Source organism: Martes martes (assembly GCF_963455335.1).
Source record: "Martes martes genome assembly, chromosome: X".
Lineage (NCBI taxonomy): Eukaryota > Metazoa > Chordata > Mammalia > Carnivora > Mustelidae > Martes > Martes martes.
Window position 1 is genome coordinate 118,075,185 of NC_137897.1, and position 21,521 is coordinate 118,096,705.

The 21,521-nt window shown below is 44.5% G+C and overlaps 1 protein-coding gene across 1 annotated transcript in view; it reads left to right on the top strand.

Annotated features, from left to right (window-relative positions):
- Positions 1-21,521, top strand: part of MTM1 (myotubularin 1) — a 92,406-nt gene that overhangs the window by 55,417 nt on the left and 15,468 nt on the right. Inside the window, exons 7-10 of the mRNA XM_080794704.1 lie at positions 8,240-8,323; positions 10,482-10,631; positions 14,390-14,578; positions 18,410-18,595. Of these exons, the coding sequence (XP_080650830.1) occupies positions 8,240-8,323; positions 10,482-10,631; positions 14,390-14,578; positions 18,410-18,595 (609 nt within the window). The remainder of the gene's footprint in view (positions 1-8,239; positions 8,324-10,481; positions 10,632-14,389; positions 14,579-18,409; positions 18,596-21,521) is intronic.

The window sequence follows — 21,521 nt, forward strand, 5'->3', positions numbered from 1 at the left end:
TCCCTAAGATCACCCCAAGTTCAATGATTCATTCAGAGAATTCAGAAGATTTAACATATAGTCATGTTCACAAGTGTGATTTATTATAGCAAAAAGGTATAGAGGAAAAGCAGCAAAGGGAAAAGGCACACGGGTAAAGTCTGGGGGGGAACCAGGCACAAACTTCCAGAGTTTTCTCCCAGTGGAGTCACACAGGAAACACCTATTCCTACAGCAACAACTTGAGACAACTCATGGGAAGTGTCACCAACCAGGAAGCGCAGCACCGTCTGCCTAGCAGGTACCCGAATCACCGCATCTCAGGAGGAAAGCAGAGGTCAAGCATAAAACACGCTTATACAGGGCGCCGGCGTGGCTCAGTTGGTTAGGCGACTGCCTTCAGCTCATGTCATGATCCCGGAGTCCCAGGATCAAGTCCCGCATCAGGCTCCCAGCTCCATGGGGAGTCCGCTTCTCCCTCTGACCTTCTCCCCTCTCATGCTCTCACTGTCTCTCTCTCTCAAATAAATTAATAAATAAATAAATAAATAAATAAAATAAAACGCTTTTATACAGTTGAGGCACCATAAACCCTTCTTATCAGTTAGGGAGCGATGGGAACTCTCCCAAGAACCCAGCTTCCTAGGGGCCAGCTGAGGGCCAACCTCATGAGCAGACCTGTCTCAGGAGAGCAGCCGGGCCTGCTAGGTTAAACTCTTGTCTGCGGAGTTTCCTTTCATAGCTTCTGGGTTTTACATCCCTGTTAGGGATGTCTTCCCTGCTCAGAGTTGTAGAAGAATTATCCCTAGGATATTCCTTTAAAACTTCAGTTTCTTTTTTAAAATGTAAATATTTCACTGATTTGGAATTTATTCAGGGCTCCCGTGTACGATACCACCTTTATCGCACACACTTCTTTGTGTTTGATTTTGGAGCATTTCTTTTCTTGCATCAGTCACCCTTCAGGTACCAGTAACGTTCTTTTAACCATTGAGGCTTTATAAAATGGAAGGTGTGCTAGGGCAGGCCCCTCCTCATCCCTCCTCTGTTTCATCCTTTCCTCTCTATTTTTGCTCTCCAGGCATTTACACAATGCCTGATGGCCTTATGGCTAGGTGCGGGGAGCTGGGGCTCATGCCCACTTATCCGGGAGGACAGAGAGATGCACGCAGTACAGATGCCTGTGCATGGGATATCAGGGGAGGGGGAAGTAAGGGGCTTGGTGTCAAGGACAGCTTCCTAGAGGAGGTGAATCCTGGAAGACAAGTAGGAGCATTGGCCAGGCAGAAACGGCCATGGCCAAGTGCAGGAATGGTATGTGCAAATGTGAGGAGCCTGGACACAGACTGGACCCACGTGAGTTGGTGTACCTGTGGGGGTATTGGTGATAGATGGTACTGGAGGGGAAGGCTGGGCCCTAAAGCTCGTGGAGCCTACCATGTCCCACCAAGAAGTTCCACTTTGTATCTAAACGGGAGGGGAGCCATTCAAGGGGTTGAAGCAGGAAAGTGACATTAGATTTTGATTTCAAAAAGATTGTTGGGGCTGCAGCATGCAGACTGGATGGAGCGGGGCGGGACTTTATTTCCAGGGATCTTTGTTACTCACCCAGGTGCATGAAAATGAGTCCTTGAAATGGGGCAGTGGAGAGGGCAGGAGAGAATGGATTTGAAGAGGACCTAGAAGATCAGTAGAATCCACTGACCATGTGAATGTAGTTACGATGGGGGATGGCATGATAGGGAAGAACTCAGCCTGGATAAGTGGGGTACAGTGTCACCAGTGGTCGAGATGGGGAGTATAGGAGGGAAGTGAAGAAGAGGCAGCGACTTCCATTTCAGATATGCAGAGTTGCTAATGTCTGTAGGACGACCAGACATATACGTCTGTGGCTGCACAGACCTGGAGCTCTGGCTTGGGGAGGGGTTTAGTTGGTGGGCCCAGACAGGATCATTGGCGTTTTCATTGACATGGCCAAAATTGCCAGGAGAGACCATTACAGTGAGAGGAGGTGCGGCACACGAACCCTGAGAAATGTCCCCTTAAATGATTATGATTTTGGACAAGTATGAAAGAAGGTACTTTTTCCAAATGGTTTCAGCTGACATTTCAGATGTGCATTTGGGGTCTTCTTCTCCTGAAGAAGTGAATATGTACATTTATATACGAAGGTGATGGCAACCCAGAAATATGAAGCCACTTTCCCCAGGGAAGGTGGTAGAGGACTAGGAGAATTATTTAAGCCAACGGAGATGTAAATGGTAATTTATGTGCTAGCCGCTTTTGACCTATGAGGCTTTTGTCACATTTTAGATGAAATTACTTTTGATGCAGTTACATGAAAAATGTTACTTTGAACTGAAAAATTTCCAAGTTTCAGTACCTCCTATAGTTCTATCTCAAAATTTTTGCCCCCCCCAACTTTAATGAAAGCATTCTTTTTCCTTATACAGAGAGGTCTTGTTTCTTAAGTGTAACCCGAAAGATGAAAATGAGGTGATTTTACATGGCCACATCCTGAAATGGTAGATGGAATCTTTTAAAAAGGCAGGTGTCTTCAATTTCAGAAATGAAATTTTAAAAATGGCCACTTAAGTTTCTGTTCAGACACTGCAGAATTCCATCAGGAAAGAAGTGAGTAAACAGCCCCCTAGATGTTTAGTGCTAGGTGTTCAGAGAGAGTTTGCTTGTTTCCTAAAAAGGGTCTGCTTTTCCTCAAACTTGTGTCTGTGCTTGGTGGCAGCATCATTTGAAAGCACCGTTAAATCTGCATAGCTTATCAGTTCATTCCCTTGGGTACTATGAAAATAGTTTTCTTCTGTAACTGCCTCCCTTTTGAATGGTATTTAATTTTTACACATCTGACTCTCCAACCTCCAGTTCTGAGACACAACATACCAAGTCTTTGGGGGAAGAGGCTGTCTGAGAGGGGCTTCATGAGATCTAGAAACTCTAATTCACGGACAGACAGCTCTCCCACCTTGAAGAAGAAAACTAAACGAGTTGCTCAATATTTATAGAGCCTATTAAATAGCAATAAATCCAGTCTAGGTGTTTTAAGTGAGTTGGTGCATCTTCACATAGGGGCTGTTTTAAATAATGGCTAATTAAATGAAGTCTAAAACCTGTTGTCCTTTCAGGTTTTTTATCCCCCCCACCACAGGACAACAACTGTGATAAATGTAGGAAAATTTAAATGACAAGTTACATTCTCTTTGTCAGAGCTGTTTTTATCCCTAGTGTGAAATCAGAGATTTTCATCTCAACTTTGTCCTTTAACATTTTTCAAATGTTACATTGTGCTATTTTTAATCCTGGAAAAAATGCACATGATTGCTTTTTTTTTTTTTTCCTTAAGTCTCCATGCATGGTATCTCTTGACTAGTAGGAATCTGAATTGGTGACTTGCCCAAATCCTAGTCTAGAGCCAAGTGAAGGCAGGCCTGCTCACTCGAAGCCAGGGTAGGCATGGAAGTGTCCTTTCATGGTTTGGATGCAGTGCTCTAGCTGTGCAAGTTGTTCCCGCTGGGTCAGGCTGAGTGAAGGGGGCATGGGACTTCCCTGTACATTTTTGTAACTTCTTGCGAATCTCTAAGTATTTCAAAATTACTTTCTTAAAAAAAAAAAACAAAACCGGAGCAGCCGCCCAGCTAGCCTGTGCACAGACAAGCCTTGGGCTGTAATCCTGAGCGTGCTCCTGTATCCTGTATGGCACATGGCCCTTCAGGATCAGGGCCCTGAACAGGGGTGACCACCCCCACATCCCCCCACCCCTGGAAATTCTGGCTCCGTGGGGAGGGAGGGCAAGGTGGGGCCCAGGCACCCACGGGCACCTGCCCCTGTCACCCCAGCCTGACTCTGAGGTAGGGCGTGGCCAGCCCCGTGCAGGGCCTGCCAAAGCCCCCATGGGGCACAACTGTTCTGGGCCCAGGGGCAGAGCTGTCCCCACCCCCCACCCCCGCCCCCACACACAGTGGCACTCCTGCTGCAGGGTCCCCAGGCCGTGAAGTCATGTCACTGCCAGGATGGATTCACTGTCACCCGGCTTTCGCGCCCGGCTCCCTGCTCCACCCTCAGAAAGGAAAGTTCTCTTCGTGGCACTTCCGGTTCCCAAAGAGAGGCTCCCAGGCGACCCAGGGATAGAGTTAGGAATCCCTGGAAATGGCAGCCCTCGGCTAAAGTCCGAAAAGACTCAAAGCCTTAAAGAAGAGAAAATAACCGACAGGTAAAAATCTCAAGGCATGTAACCCGTTAACTTTAGGTTTTAACCGCGTTCGGACAGGACCTTAAGACTTGTCACAAGTCACCACTTGTGGGGAATTTTGTACTTTGTAGTAATGAGGTACAGGTGAAGGGTGTCGTTGCTTTGCTTTAATACTTAGTAAGTAGTTTTGGTAATAATCCACATTTATGTTACCCTGTTGAGAGCTTGTGTTTTAAAACTCTTGTTTCATTGTCTTACCTGAATCTTTAAGAGGAAGAAAAATAGGTAAAAATGAAAATACCTGGGAAATAAGTCTGGGTACAGTGGAGCCAGATACTAACAACTTCATGTTCGCATTGTGTTTTTCTTTGAAAACTAACAAGTAATACTTTTTAAAAAATGTTTTTTCCTTGGGGCACCTGGGTGGTGCAGTCAGTTAAGTGTCCAACTCTTGGTTTCAGCTCAGGTCATGAATTCAGGGTTGTGAGATTGAGCCCTGTGTTGGGCTCTGTGCTAAGTGCAGAGTCTGGGTAAGACTCTCTCTTCCTCTCCCCTGCCCTGCTTGTTCTCTCCCTCTCCCTCTCTCTCAATAAATAAATAAAATATTAAAATGTATATATATATATTTTTCTTGTAATTGTAAGCTAATTTGTTTGGATGGTTAAAATACTGGTTTAAACACCTGGTCTTTTTGACCTTAAGCTCCAATTCAGTATTTGATATGCTCCTGCGTTTCATGACCAGGACTATCTGGCTGTTGGTTGATTCATACATTTTCCTGAAATATCTGAGCTCCAAGTCTGGCTCTTAGCTCTTAACCTGGGAGCTATTTCCATCACAGAGTTCTCAGAGGCATGTTTCAGAGGTAAAGGGTGCCCATTCATTGACTCATCCCGTGTATCTGGATGTCATTTAGAATGTGCAGTGTTATTCCAGAATGATTTCTTGAGAAAGGCCACCTGAGATGTTGCTACCACAAGGACACTGGACCCACTCTCCTATTAATGACAAGTTTTTATATTACTTGTATTCAGAGTTCCCTAAAAGCAAACCTATTAAAGAAATTATAGGGGCGCCTGGGTGGCTCAGTGGGTTAAAGCGTCTGCCTTTGGCTCAGGTCATGATCCCAGAGTCCTGGAATCGAGCCCCACATTGGGCTCTCTGCTCAGCAGGGAGCCTGCTTCCCTCTTTCTCTCTGCCTGCCTCTCTGCCTACTTGTGATTTCTGTTTGTCAAATAAATAAAATTTTTTTAAAAAAAGAAATTATAGAGATAATTTTGGTTTGGTCTACATAACTTTCATCTTCTGATAGTAATTTTATAAAGTTATATTCATCAGTAATTTTAATATAAGATACAAGAGAATATGTGAAGCAAGAAAGGAATTGCTTTATTATTTGTAACTGAGAAACAGTTACATTGAAAATGCTGCTGGCAAGCCAAAGGACACTGATGGCATTAACACACATGACGATTTTTCTGGAGAGAAAGCTTTATCTAGCCTTCGAGTTAGTCATTTTATTCTGTTTTTAAAAGGCCGCCATATTCACTTGAGCTCCATGGGAAACATGCAAATAACTAAAAACAAACAAACAAAATGAACCAAAAAAACAAAACGTGGAGGTCAGGAACTCATTTCAAGAAAGCAGCGTATAGGTCTCGTAAAGCGGGTGAGAGCCCTGCGTCTCAGACCACCTGCCGTCTACACGTATGTGAGCGGCGCAGTGGCGAGCGGAGTTGATCATACACTATCCAGTGCTCAGAGGTCGCCAGCAGAGCGCGTTGATGCGTGCTACAGATTGTTTCCATCAAACGTCCCTCCGCCTTTGTGTTAAACTTCAAGTAACAGGAATCACTCATATCCTGCAGTGGTAGGAATAATTAAGGACTGCCGGGGATTCCGTGTCTGTGTGGAGCCTCGGCGGATTGCTTAGCTAGCTCGCTATCATGTGGTTGGTGTCCTGCCCGCCCTAGACGACACAGCGCTTGGGCCTACCCCTGCCTGCCCTGAGAGCTGCTGGGGGGCCCCATGCTTCAGAGAGTTCAAGAAGACAGTCCGGAGAGCAGCCTCCTGGTCAGTTTTTACCTTAAACCTCTGGCTTTTTGAATACATAAAGCTGTTGTTGCCGAGCAAGGCTTTTCCAGAAATGCCGTGTAGTGGAGGGGAGGGGAGGCTGGCGTGCACAGTTGTAGGACGACAGCAGAGGAGAGTGGGTGGTGGGGAAGATAACCGAGAGGAAAAAGTGCCCAAACCTGGTGCTTCCTGAGAACGTGGTTGTACAGGGGCTGTATAGACTGGGCATTTTCTCTGGGCCAACGAGTATGTATTCTGCCTACTATGGACCAGATACCATTCCAGTTACGGAGGATACAGGATGTGACCCAAGCAGGTGTCTCTCTTTATGGTGCCCGTGGTCTAGGGCAGGGAAGAGTGGGAGTCCAACGGCTTGTAAACAAACAAGGAAACATGCAGTCTGTCCGATGGTCATAGGTAACGGGGGAATGAGATGGGCAGGAGGATAGGGTGCTGTTGTGGGAGGGGTAGCATGTAGTTTCTCTGCAGGGTGCCAGAATAAGTGTCACTGACTAAAGTTACATGTGGGCAGAGATGTGAAATAAAAGGGAAAGCCATGGGGGAAAAGGATTCCAGACAGCTGGACAGCAGGTGGAAAGGCCCTGACGTTGGCATGTGCTTGGTGCTTTGGGGGAACAGCGAAACTGGAGGTCGGCGGGGCTGGAGTGGGGTGGGCCACGGGAGAGCAGAGGCCTGGCAGGGGCTGTGGCCGGATGGTGGACAGCTCCGTGTAGGCCACTGGGCGGACTTCTGCCTTGACTCCCAGTGAGAGGGAAGGCACAGGAAGATTTGGGGCAGAGGAATGACTTGAGCTGACTTAGGTCGTGACGCTGTTGCTCTGACTTTAGAGGTTAAGAGGCAAAGTAGGGGACCAGTTAGGAGGTTGTAATGATGCAAGCAGAGATGGTTGAGGCTTAGACCAGGGCGGTGGCAGTGAGTTGATGAGGATGGCACCAAGGTGTTGGGCTCAACTAGAAGGATGGGCTGCCATCGACTGAAGTGGGGGAGGCTGTGAGAGGAGCAGGATGGGAGGCGGTCAAGGGTTCGGCTTTGGACGTGTTAACTTTGGAGGCTTCCAGATGCCTCTGGAGTCAGGCTGGAGTTGTGGAGCGGTCCCTTGGACAGCCAGGTGTGCAGATCCAAGTCGGGGCTGGAGAGCCAGAAATACTTAGGAATCACTGGAATACAGATGGCATTTGAAGCTGTGAAATTTGTCAATATCGCCTCCAGAGTGAGCACAGGGACACAGAGAGGGCCGCGTCCTGTCATTGCGTGGAGGTCAGGGCATCGATTCAGAATTCACCGAGAACAGTTAATTAAGAATTTTCCTAATGTCCTGTCCCTTTTAAAATAGATAAACATGCTATTGTTCCTTTGCGAGACAGTCATCTGTTTAGTGATTATTCCTGAATTTCTTTTTTTTTCTTTAAGTGGCTTTTACCTGATCAATTGCTAATGCTGTTCAAAATAGATAGGTATGTTTTGGTCTAGAAATCTGATTTTCGGGGCGCCTGGGTGGCTCAGTGGGTTAAAGCCTCCGCTTTCAGCTCAGGTCATGATCCCAGGGTCCTGGGATCGAGCCCCACATCGGGCTCTCTGCTCAGCAGGGAGCCTGCTTCCTCCTCTCTCTCTGCCTGTCTCTCTGCCTACTTGTGATCTCTGCCTGTCAAATAAATAAATAAAAATCTTTAAAAAAAAAAAAAACTATCCGAAATCTGATTTTCGTGAAACATCATTTTTAAAAAGAACAAATGAAAAGGTGTTTGTAGCCATAGAAAATTGAGGTCTCAGAAGTAATGCTTACTCAGGCTAGAAGGTAGCATTAAATCTGGTCTGCTTTTCCCACTCTTACTCCTTTTTTTGAAAGTCTCACTTTGGGTTGTGATTTCATGGTAGGCAAACCCAGAAGACATGGAATTAGTAGACTATCAGTTCCATCACGTGGAACTTGAAATTCTTTTTTTTTTCTTTTGCCTATTCTAGCCCATATTTGCATTTCTAAATGAAGAAAAGTTTAACGTGGATGGGTGGATGGTTTATAACCCAGTCGAAGAATACAGAAGGCAGGTAAGTCATGTGGCGAATCACAGACGTGCCGGGTGACAGTATTTTCTCTGTCATGCTCTTTGAGCATCAGTGAAATCTTTGCTAAGTCTAGCTTAAATGGCAGTTATAGCTTATTTTATCTATTACTCTGTAATTTATGAGCTCATTCCATAGCCAAAAGATATGTTGTTCATGAAATGAATCAAATATTTGGAATCTTAGAGGAGTCAAACTTCTATACATTACTCTTTAGGAATTCGTGTCAGTATATATTTACGTATCTGGGAGCTTAACTATCCCTGACAGCTAGATTCAAATTATATTTATTCTGGTTTGCAGATTGAAATGAATTATAATGGTTGCCCTGCAATTATGACATCTCCAAGAAAGCTTTGATGAACGGGTTTAAATTGCTTTTAAACTGCTCTCTTCTGTAAACCTCACCCACGTGCATGGTCGTTGTGCTGTAAGAAAGGCAAGAGGCTTGGTCGGTGTGGCTCTTCAGGGACAAAAGTCTCCTGTGGCACTTTTTTGAGGAAGAACCTATGTGTTTTATGTGCAAGAGCCACAATTTGACCTCTAATTTAACCAAATCTGTAGGCCAGCTTGGAGTTACGTGATGGAGTTTTTCATATTTCTCATCCTACACAGCTCTTAAAATAATTAGGAACTTTTGATGAGTGAGCTTTGAGAATCAGATCAAGCCTGATTGCCTTTTGTGAAAAGGCAGCTAAGGTGAAGTAAAATCTTAGAACCCTAGACTTGAGAAGAACCTTCTGGCCACCACCTCCACTACCAAGCACCTGTGTTGATTTTCTCTTCTCTTTTTTTTTTCTTTTTCTTTTCTTTTTTTTTTTAAGTCTTAACCAGTGGTGTGCATATTTGTAAGCAGATTCGATGCTCAGGAATGTGGGTGCAGGAGTTTAAATCCCGTGTATGAGGTAGTATGTCCTATGCTTCCAGAAGTCAGCTTTAGAGCATTGAGTTTCTGAAGGCTGTCTATACCTCTCATTTTTTAATGACCTCTGTTCTGGGTCAGTTATTGAGGCAGAAGAAAGACCATTAAAACATTTTGCATGTTTTGGAGACCTCTGTAGCATTATGTATTTAAATATCTGTACCTTAGTTTTGGAGTGTTACTGACATATTAAGACTTATTTTTTAGATCAGTGTTCCTAGCTTGACACAAGACAGTTCCTGTTTAAGATTGCATGCATTTATGAACTGTTGAAAGGTATCTTGTTTTAGACTGCCATTATATTTCATCTTTTCTTCCTATAACTTTCTCATGGGACTTATAACTCTCTAATTGGACTCAGCATCAGACTCACCTGTTTGGTCCGTGGTCTATAGGACCAGACCTAAGGAAAAGGTACAATGTCTGTCCCCAAAGCAAGCACCCACATAGCTCACCTTTGTTTGTGTATTTGTGTATTTGTGAGTATGGGGAGAGAATATTCCACCACCTCTGGATCTTGTCCATACTAGATACGGTTTTGTGGGTGGATGACAGGATGGGAAGTGTACTCCTTGTCTCCCTGTCGCATTAGCAGTGTGCTTAGAATGCAGATGACTGTATTTCTCACACAGCCTATAGAGCAATCACCAATCCCAAACCACTTGATTGAAAAAACTTTTAGGAGGTGGCGAAATGAGCCTCCCCGGAGGGGTTTTCCTCTATTTCCCCTCTGTGACTTTCTTCATAAATTTAGCTTCTTTCTATCTTGGAGCAGACTGAAGCATTCGCTCTGTTTTGAGTAGGGAGAGGAAGTTGCCCAATCTCTTTTCTATCCTCAGTTAGATACAGGTTGAAATTACATGATGCACTTTTCTTTGGGGTGGGGGTGGGGTACACAGGTGGGGGATGAACTTGGGTTTATCTTTATTGTACAAGTAGTAAGAGATAGCTTGACATGAAATAAAGGAAGATCTCAAATTCAAGAGAATCTGTATTCACCAATGATACTCTAGAATTATGGGAACCACCAGTGTTTTGTCTTGTGTTCTTATGTTGTCTGGATTATGGATTTGGCTCCCTTTAGTATAAATCGGTAGATGGTCACTACCCTGTGGTCAAAGAGGCATGTGCAGATTCTGCTAGAAAGAAGAAAGGAGACCCAAGGCCAAATCCAGATACGAAATCATGGAGTACTGACTTAGACTTCCTTTTTTCCTACAGGGCTTGCCCAATCACCACTGGAGAATAACTTTTATCAATAAGTGCTATGAACTCTGTGACACTTACCCAGCTCTCTTGGTGGTTCCATATCGTGCCTCAGATGACGATCTCAGGAGAGTTGCAACTTTTAGATCCAGAAATCGGATTCCAGTGAGTACTACAGTTAATGTTTTCCTCAGAGATTGCCTTTTATCCCATAAAAATAGTCAGGTCAGAGAAACACTCTTGGAATTGCAGTCCACGGTGTCATTTTTAAGTGCCTTCTGAGTGCAAAGTACTACGCCTGCTGGGAAAAGAACTAAGACAGCACCCATCTTCCAGAGCTCACAATCAAGGTCAGAGAATGAGCACAAACTAATTCTTATTTGAGAGAGGGTCTAAGTAATGCAAAAGTCAACCAAGTGCTAGCTGGAAGGAAAGAGGGAAAGACCGGGGTTTCTGGTTTTCACCTTTGTAATACTGAACATGACATGTGATGGGCTCTCCATGAGCGTCGGCTCAATCATACTGGAAACGACACATTGCCTGTCTTCTGTCATAGAGCACATGGCAGCTTTAGTAGGTCTAGCTTGTCCTCATCACATTTGCAAGCTCCCTGAATGCAGTTAGCAAACTGGAGCCAAGTGCAGATTATTCCAGACAGTATACTTACGGTATCATTGGACCTAGTTCACAAAGTTCTCTTTGGCTCTTAAATATTTATGTATGAGTCATACTGTCTACTTTGTGTGCATAAATTTTATTGACTAAAAATTTAGAGAATTTTTTCCCCTCCTAATTTTTAGGACATGTCATAATAAGTACATTGTTGTGTTTTGGTTTTCTAAATAACAGATTTTGGAAAAACAAGGATTGAAGAAATGAAGATTTAATGTCACCTTGCCTTTAACTCCAAGTCTAGACATTTTTTGTCCTTAAAAGGATATTCATGTGAAACTTTTGTAGAATGTCAACATAATAGGGATCACAACTTTTAAAATGCACTCGCTCCTCTGATTATGAGTGTCTGTTCATATGTTAATGATCCATATCGTACTTGAACATATGTTCTTTAGCTCGTTTTGCTAGAGTACAGTGACAACGAGGCTAGAGTTACAAGTTTACGTACTCCTCTTCTGCTCCGTTGTGACATGCTTTTCTGTGCCTGCTGTCTCACCCACAGGAGAACTAAGCTAGGGTAGTGTGGATGGATTTTGTTTTGCCTTCATTCGGTTGAACATGTACCATGTCAAGCGTGTGTGTGCGTGTGTGTGTGTGTGAGAAAGAGGGAAAGTGAGAGAGAGAATTTCATGGGATTTGGGGCAGGAGAAGAGATGAAACAACTGGGCCCAGTCTGCTGTGCTCAGCTACCATCTGGACCTACTAGTCTCTGCTACCTTGAGTGAGCGAGAGTCTACTGTGGAGCCAGTAGAATGCTTAACTTTTTACTTATTTAGCCATTTTATTGATCCTTCTTACTGCATAACGGCCACCAATCTACTTGTACTTTTCCTAATAAAATGAAGGCTAAGCTCTCCATCGTGTCTATATCTTTATAAATTACCATGCTTAAGAATATTTAATAATAGATGATGTCCTCTTTCTGATGCACCTTCTGACCACCTGACTTTCGACTGTACACCAGAAAATGTATTTGCTTTTAATGTGAAATCATTAATATTTGATATTCAGTTCTTTTTTAAAAGCCCATATAAAAACACAAAAAGGGTTGATGAGAAAGCACTCTTGTTATTGTGTGTATAAATAGGATAAGAACGATTATAAGACATCGTTGGATGACAAAATCATCCGCATGAATCAGTGTTTCCATGAATGCATACATCTGTTCTCATATGCATTCCTGTGTTCTCAAACAGGTTTGTCTTAAAGTTACAGAAGTCCTTGATATATAAGTAACATAATTATTTTAGACATTTTACAAAATGCCAATAAGCAAAAAGGAGTCTGCCACCTAGTGAGAACCACAGTTAACATTTTGCTCTACATCCTTCCGAACTTCCTTCCATGCAAACATATTTTTATTTGAAAAAAAAAAAAAGAAATTATTCTGTATGCCAGGGTGTAGGTGTACCATAATGTATTCTATCCATTTTCTGTTGTGAGACATCTGGGTTCCCTTTAATCTTTTATTATTATCCACAGTGCTGCGATCAACACCTTTTTGGTGGCGCAGTATGTGTGCACATCCTTAATTATCTTTGGCTTCTAGATACTAACCTCAATCGGAACAACCTAAGACAGTACCCTATACTTTAAAAGCAGTCACGGTAGTTGGTGTTGTGAAGTGACCATCCTTTATACCTCTGAGCCAAACAGCAAACATCCTTTTTAAGAAGGTTGTGGAGATCCCAAAAGAAAAGGAAAGAAAGAAGCAAAACAGCTTACAAAAGTATTGTAGTGACTGCAGCCTTAAATCTCCCAGGCAGGGACAAGAGGGGTGGAGGGGGGGAGGCCACTGGTGGCGGCACACGGCAGTTTCTTGCCTAGGGCCTAATTTAAATTCAGAAGTTGCTGCGGGTGTTTATGAAATTTAAAAAAAAAAAAGTGGTCTTGCACCACATCAGCGTGTTATACAGCTTAAACTTACACAGTGTTGTAGATCACTTAGATCTCAATAAACCTGAAAAATTAAAATACATTCATACTTGCCTAAAAAGATCTCCTATCTCTTATCTGTCTCAGAGCAAGAGCCATAGGAGGCAAGCTGGGCCAGTGCCACCTCCACGTTGCTGGTTAGAAAGTGGAGGTCCCGGAGAGCCAGTGCTTGTCCCGGAGCTTCCCAGTTCTGAGCCTTTGGACTCTCAGGGGCCACAGTGGTGTGTTTACTGGTCTCTGGCATGGCACAAAGATTCCTTCACACTGTGGCATAATCTTTTCTCACTAGCCTGTTGTCACTGTCATGCCTTCATGGAGGGGGTGACTTCAGAGATGACAGTGTGTTTGGCCTTGTAGTAACTGAGTTCTTTGGTTCTTGTGTCTGCTTTTCACAGTTTTCTGTGTCTGACTTCACAGGCCACCTGGCCTGCCCCTCGAACGTACTTTACATGTTTTCTTCCCTCATCCTCCCAGCAGGGCACGGAGTCATGTTCACCCCCACATCTGATGAAGCAGGAGAGGGGAGTGGCAGAGGCTGTGAGCTCTGTGCCCAGGTTACAGTGATGGCAGAGATGTGCCTCGCCCAGAGCCCACACTGTTGCTCACCACGCTCCCTCCTGGCTCCCTTTTCGTTTTTTTAACAGCTTTGAGATCTAATTCACCTACCAAATAATTCACCCACTTAAAGTGGACAGTTCTATAGCTTTTATTGTATTACTTGTTAGCTCCCTTCTACAGGTGTTGTTTCTTCTGCACCGCGAGCCTCGAAACCAGCTAACCCCTGTGCTAGGCTTATGTGCAAAGTGCGGCTCCCTAAGCTTCATTGTGGGAACTCTGGCAGCTCTGTGGTCATCCTGAAGGCTTTTTTTTTCTTTTCCTAGAATTGAGACTGCTGGGTAGATGGCCTGTAGAAGTGAGTTGGTATTATAGAAACATATTGTACCAGAGGTGATTTCCTTGCTTCTGTCCCAGAAATCCAGGGCAGGTTGCAGAACTGAAGTAGTATCAGAAGCTTTTTATTTCCTTGAGGTGATAGAACTTTTTTTTTTTTAGGTAAGCATTTAATCTCTGTGAGATGTGCTAATTAAGAAAAGGCTGGTTAAAGAAATTGATTATTCTAGTTGTCTCTGAATAGTCCTCATTAAGTGTGTGTTGCTAGGCACGCACCGTGAAATCACAGGTAAACAAGTTTCTGTTTTGGCCAAGTCGGACTCACATCATCATGATGATTAGTGCTTCTTTTTTTTTATACTTCTAATAGTTTTGACATTTGCTGTTTCCTTGATAGCTTAAAATTTCTGAACCCACCATAGGTGCTGTCATGGATTCATCCAGAAAACAAGACCGTCATCGTGCGTTGCAGTCAGCCCCTTGTTGGTATGAGTGGTAAACGGAATAAAGATGATGAGAAGTATCTCGATGTTATCAGGGAGACTAACAGACAAATTTCTAAACTCACCATCTATGATGCAAGACCCAATGTAAATGCAGTGGCCAACAAGGTGAGTATATTCGGTGACATGCTAGATGCGTATCTTACGGATATCATGCCATGCTTTACGTGACTGTGTGTGCACGGTGTGTCCACATGTGGGCTTACACGAATAGCGAAACTTAGCGGAAATGGGAAAACTGGTTTGCTGAGGTAGGAGGTCATTTTATTTATTTTTTTAAGATTTTATTTATTTATTTGACAGAGAGAGAGAGATCACAAGTAGGCAGAGAGACAGATAGAGAGAGGGAAGCAGACTCCCTGCTGAGCAGAGAGCCTGATGTGGGGCTCGATCCCAGGACCCTGAGATCATGACCTGAGCTGAAGTCAGACGCTCAACTCACCGAGCCACCCAGGCGCCCCAGGAGGTCGTTTTAATCACAAAATGTATCTTGAAAGTCGAATCCATTAAGATCAAATGAGAATAACCTTTAGGTAAACTAGGTGAGTATAGACTGTGATGAACTTCAGTTCTGGCAAAAGTTGGAGTTTCTTTGTGGCCCTTTTGGCTGTTCCTGCTCCCTCTTGATGGCTGCGGTGCTGCAACGTCTACAAGGAGTTGTGGGAAGCCGGAATTGTGAAAGCCCTCGGTCTGTAGCTTTAGCCGGAAGGTCTCTTCACTATCCTCATGGATGGGTCTTCTCCTTTATAGAAGATAATTCAAAAATGAGTCGATCTCTGTACGTAGATTTTATAGTTATGCGCACACGATGTTAGTGTTTTCAAAGACATCTCTCTCCGCCGTCTGGTTGGCCTTCTTACTCGAAGTACACCGAGTGCCCCTCGAGTTGATCGGGGTCGTCACTGTGAACATCAGTGACTAGGTCGTGTCACTTTCAGAAGCTTCCACAAAAGCTGCCGCAAGGTATAAGGCCATTTGTGCGCTGAATGTTCGACTTCACCTTTTTGTTTTGTTTTTTTCTTTCTCCCATGATTGCCAGCTGTCACATGCAGGTGCTCACAGTGGGTCTGCCCAGAGGTGTTTGCCACCCTTCCACCTTTCAGACTTCTTGTTTCTCATCAGCTGTAGGCTTAAATGTCATCATCAGGAATACTTACCCGAGGTCACTTTTCTGGCATCTTCAATTATTCATAGCGCTAGACAAGGACCTGAAAGCAAAATAAGTCGTCATGCAGCTTGGAGAGATGCTGCAGCTTCCTAAATGGCATGTGTGAGCGGCTCTGCTCACTGTTAGTTGCACATGGACCCTGCATCTTACCCCCTCACGTCTGCCGAGCTCCCTCTGCTCCCTGTGTACCCTTGGCCCAGCTCTCCGCTGATTGCAGTTGATTTTTGTTTCAGTAGCAGAAATGATTTTGAAATTGTAGGTAAAGCAATCAAAGTAAATTAGGAAGTAGAATTAAAACATTTAGGAAATTGAGTCTAAAGATGACTATCTCGCATTCTTTGTAATGTTACATGTTTCTGTCCCATCCCTTCTATATAATCCAGAGTTGGATATGTGTATAAAATGCAGTATTTCTATGTACACATTTAGGCTGAAATAGATATAAAGTAAAATTGTAATGAGGTATTTAGAAAGATTATGTTAAAACATGAAAATGTATAAAGTGATTACCTTCATCTATTAACTTTAAAGCTTATTGTCATAGCAGTAGACTCTATCCCCCCCACACCCCGCCCAGCTTCACAGCAGTAGAATTCTTGAATGCCTCTTAAACACTCAGGAAATATGCCTGTGTTACTAGTGCTCTTAGGAATGAAGGGAAGGAAAAAATGGAAAAAACCCAGGCTTTAAAGATCTCTGTGGCGATCTTTAAAAACCAAGCTCTTGTTCCCTCCTCCCTCCGCTTTCTCTCTCCCCTAGTCATCTATATCCATAGCAACAGGCCCTTGAACCTCTATGTCGCCGTACTAGATAATAGGGATGTTCCTTTTTGTTGAAGAAAAGAAAACTGAAAAGACTTCAAAACTAGCCAGAGATGGAGAATTTGAACTTTGGGAACTCAATCTATGCTTGGCTAAATCATTTTTACCCTTCTGACTTCTGCTGTCTTTGGACCTGATTGTACCTCCCTTGTGGATATTTAGAAATTTACAACCCCCCCCCCACATTACACCATTATAAAGTAAGCTAAACCCAGGCGTTGACAAGCGCCAGCACCAGGCTGCTTCAGTTTTGCAGCAGCTGACCGCGATGAGTTAAAGTAGAGCGGCAGTAACGTCTGTCTTCGCTTCGGCAAGGAGCGATCAGTACATTTTGCCTTTTATCTGTCTGCATATTATCTTCAGTTATTTACAAAAGAAACTCCAGCATTGAGAATCTCTTGAAAATCGCTATAACTCTTTAAAAACCACAAGGGTAGAGAAGCAGGTCATCCAGGGGAGGGTGACTTATCATTGCATTAGTGGCTCACAGCTCTGGCAAAACCCAGGCTCGCTCTTTGCTCCCAGACCGGGTGCCGGCAGTTTCCAGAAGTGACTGCTGGGTGTGTAGGAGCACCTTTGTGGGCCTCTGACCAGAGCCTCGAGGTGTTACGTGCCCTGAGGCACGGGTAGGAGAGGGAAATAGGGCTCATCTGTCTATGTATTCATTAGCTAATAACTTTTTAAAAAACAAGGTCGAATATGTGTTGTCTACTTATACTGATGCTGTTTGTGATAAGCTTTAAACACGCATTTCTAAATAAAACCTATTTTCTTACCTAGAGACCAGGAAGACCAATACCTCTGGCTTGTACGGAGGACTTTAGGTTTGAAATTCAAGTGGTTACCTTCCTTTCATTGCATAGGAAACTTAGTGACTAACCCTGGGAAAATTTACAAAAAAAACCACAAAACATGGGATGCATTGGCCCTTCTGTTCTGAGTTACGAGTTAGATATTCTTTGTATTGTTGTAAATAAAAAGAAAAGAGGCAAAATGTAGCAACGGCACATTTGTCCAATGCCTCCCCCTTCCATTTCAGCTTGGAGGACTTTGCTTTCTTGGCAAGTCTCTGAATTATTTAACTTTTCCTTAAAGGGCCAGAGGCCACATGTTCCATGGCATTTTAAAACGTGAAGCAGAGTGCAGCCAGGTTCCTCCCATTCCGTTTCTTTTGCTTTATATGGAGAATGGGTATCTCCGCCGTGCCGGAAAGGGGTGCAGCGCTCTGTCCCTGGTGTCCACGGGGCGGACAGATGGTCACGGCGCACTAGGAGAGGGGTGGGCCTTGAACTCAGACACGTGGAGTCCTACTGATTACCGTGTGACTTTGGGGATAGTTAAATAGCATCTCTCCTTGGTGACAAAATGGGGATAGTACTCTCTCTCCGGCGGCGTGGCCGTAAGCGGGGGGTGGGGGCTCACTGAATGGTGGCTGGGGTCAGCTGTGGTGGAGTGTGACTCCTTTTAAACCTGTTTAGCCTGCCGGGTCTCCGAGGCTCCAAGAGGGTAAGTGCCTCCCCTCGGTGTCGGAGCAAGTGGGGCTGAGCTGAGGGCTGTTAGAGTCAGCGCCGCGCCTGCCCTCTCCCGCTACCCGAAAGTACCGCTACAGAACCCATCAAGGAAAGGGACCCTTGACACCCGCTGTTGCCCAGAAGAGCTAGTAATTATGGAACATTTGAAGTGATTTTTTTTTCCTTGCAAATACAGATCCCCAGCAAACTGCCAGCCTGCTGGGTTGTTTTTCTGTTTTTTGTTTTTTTTTTTCCCCAAGCTCAGTGTGTGACTGATGTCGTTGAGGCTCGGTGTTGGATGGGAAGTCAGGTCCCGTCGACCGCCGCGTCCAAGCTGGAAGGTGGAGATTTGGAGAACCAATAACTTGAAATATTCATGTAAGTTCTCTAATGAACTAGAAAACCCAGCTGACTGTTTGTATATTTTACTGTTTCTCAGGCAACAGGAGGAGGATATGAAAGTGATGACGCGTACCATAACACCGAACTTTTCTTCTTAGACATCCATAACATTCATGTCATGCGGGAATCTTTAAAAAAAGTCAAAGACATTGTCTATCCTAATGTGGAAGAATCTCACTGGCTGTCCAGTTTGGAGTCTACTCATTGGTTAGAACACATCAAGGCAAGTATATTTTGAAGAAAAGATGTCCGTACCTAAATAAGAAAGTCGTTGTTCAGAGGAACAGGGATCTGTTTCAGTCCCTTCCGTTCTAAAAGTGAGCGGTGAGAGCTGAAATAGTTGTCGTATAGGGTTCTTACATTTGATAGTTTTGTACCTCTTCAGAGTATTCTTACCTTTAAGTTAAAGATCTCACAGCATCTCACTCCAGAACAGTTTCACAGTCTGTGGAGCGGTCACCGTCCGTCTTGCCAATAGTAAGTTCTGTCTTCCACGCAGATTTGTTTAGAAACAGCCAAATTATTATCCAACTGTTGCTGGGTACGACCCTCAAGGCCCTGGAGAGAGGGTTTTTTTAATTGAAACCAATCTCAAATTGACTGACTTTAAAGAATGAACTTTGTGCTTCGATTATACTCAATGGTCCATCTTGATAAAAGCAGCAACACCCCTCCAGTCTTTAAAAGTACTTGAAGCTATCTGAGGGAACTAACACCTTTAGAAGCTACCTTTTTGTTGTGGAAACAAACAGAAAGCCTACTTTAAATAGGTGCATTATTAATATAAATTGTTTTCTAGTCAAATTTTACTTTCAGACTTGATAGGAATCACATTTTCATTTGGCCTAACTCTCATTTTTTTCTTAATTTGTCGTTCTCAAAGATAAATTACAAAACCAATTAATTGTAACAGCTAAGGGAACGTGGGTCCTGAATGAGATCCTGGATTAGAGAAAGGACACTGGGTGAAAATTAAGGAGAGCTGGATAAAGTACGGACTCTATTAAAAATAAGTTAGTAGGTTTATTAATAATTTCATAACATGTTAATATTGGTTCGCAGGTTGTGGCAACTGTACTCGAGTGTATGCAAACTTTTTGCAGTATCTTTGTAACTTTTCTATACATCTAAAACTACTCTAAAATAAAACATTTATTTTTAGAAAGTATCGCACTCTTAAAGGCAAAGCAGCACGTTAGACCCCATGAATGGAAAAAGGTACGAGACATACTTCCTGCCTTCCAGGAGGTTCGTGCGGTTGAAGAGGTGACGGGCACGTGAACAGGAGAGCTAATGCTCCACCGTGCGGTGTGTTCCATTCTAGAAAGAGGCAGCCTGGCCAAAAGCCAGGGAACAGGCCTGGGCAGGGCCTAGTTGGGAAGAGTAAAGCCCTACTGTGAGCTGGACAGGAGAGAGACTGGTCAGAAGTTGGTCTTCTTCAGAGGCTCAGGTATCTGAGGAAATTAGGAGTCCAGGCCATCTTTATAAGATGTGGAATGGAAGTTAGGACCTACAGAATATGGAAAAGGCTATAAAAGGCCCCCGTCCATTTTTATAGGTCTGTCCAAAGAGAAGGAGATAGAAAAGAAATGAAAGAAACTGTCAGTGTTCTCTGAGGAGGCCAACTGTAACGGGGTGCCCAGATGGGCACCTTAATGACCTCTGACTCGGGGTTTCTCAGGCATAAGTCCCATCGTGCCAGAAGACGGGGGAGCAGAGATACGGGGAGCCTTGAGCTAGACCTTGAAGATCGGGTGGGAATCGGTGGTGGGGGGCACATTTGGGCTGTGCTCCTGGGAGCTCCAGGAGGAGCATCTGTCCTTGCCTCTTCTAGTTCCGGGTGGCTGCTGGCATTCCTTGGCTATGGCCAAATCACTTCATTCTCTGCTCCTGTGGTCCCATTTGCCTTCTCTCTGTGAAATCTCCCTCTGCTCCTTCTTATCAGGATACATGGGATGTAATTTAGGGCCCTCCCGCGTGATCCAGGATAATCTCTCCGTCTCAAAGTCATTATCTTGATAACATCTGCGAAGTCTCTGTTTCCATGCCAGGCAGTATTCACCGATTTCTGGGGGCCAGGACCGGGGCATCTTTGGCTGACGCACTATTCGGCCTCGCAGACTGTTTTGCAGCCCCAGAGCTGCTGCTGGACACATGGCATGGCCACCACGATCCTGCATTCAGGCGAAATGGCCCCACGACTCTGTGTGAAACAGGGCAAGCTTCACAGGCGAGGAGACCACCCCCATTCTAGTCCGTCAGCGGAGCCCCAGCAGGGTAGAATGTCTCTGTGGTTTCTGGAGCGGCCGGTTTCTTTCTGTCCTTTTCAACACTCTTGCCCTGTAGCCCTTCCCATTTGGAAGCGACCTGTCACTGTGTGTTTCTGAGAAGGCAGCTAGACGGCAGCCAGCGTTCGTGAACCCGTCCTCCGTGTCGTCACTTCGTGGGGATTCTTTCTTTCGGGCCAAGACAGGCTGTGCTGGGGGTACCATTCCTCCTCCCGCTTCAGAGAGAAAGGAACCACGGTTCTGTGACTGGCTCAGTGCGCGACATGTCAAAAGTGGCGGAAGGAGGTTTCAAACCCAGGCCTCGGGCCACTGAGCTAGCGCGCTACACACTGCCTCCCCGCCAGCCGCTAGGCCATCTGATTATGCAACAGTTGCCGGTGATGGTTTTGAAAATCTGATTTCACTTCATTAGATAACTAGCAGCCTTCCTGTCGAGAAGCAGTGGTGGGAATTCATACTTTTGGGGAAAACTTCTAATATTTTGAAAGATCACAGGCTGAGGCTTCCTCCCTTTCTCCTGGTGAGAGGAGTGTCTGAGGTGAAGCTGCCTTTAGTCGTATCCAACAGCCCTTTCGTCAGCAGTGCCTCAAATTAAATTTGTAAACAGGATTTTGAGGAGATGCTTAAAACACTTGAAGAACGAAAGCTGCTCTAGTCAGTTAAAAGCAATGACTTCTGTATGAATAATTGAGGTCCCCTCACCTGTCCTTCTAGGCACTACTCTGTCCACTTATCTGCAGTTACCATTTATATCAAAATAATGCAAGCGCGGATCTTCAGAGGCTCAGTGGGTGGAATATGGGACTGGTGATGGCAGGGTCGTGAGTTCAAGCCCCACACTGCGCATAGAGCTGACTTAAA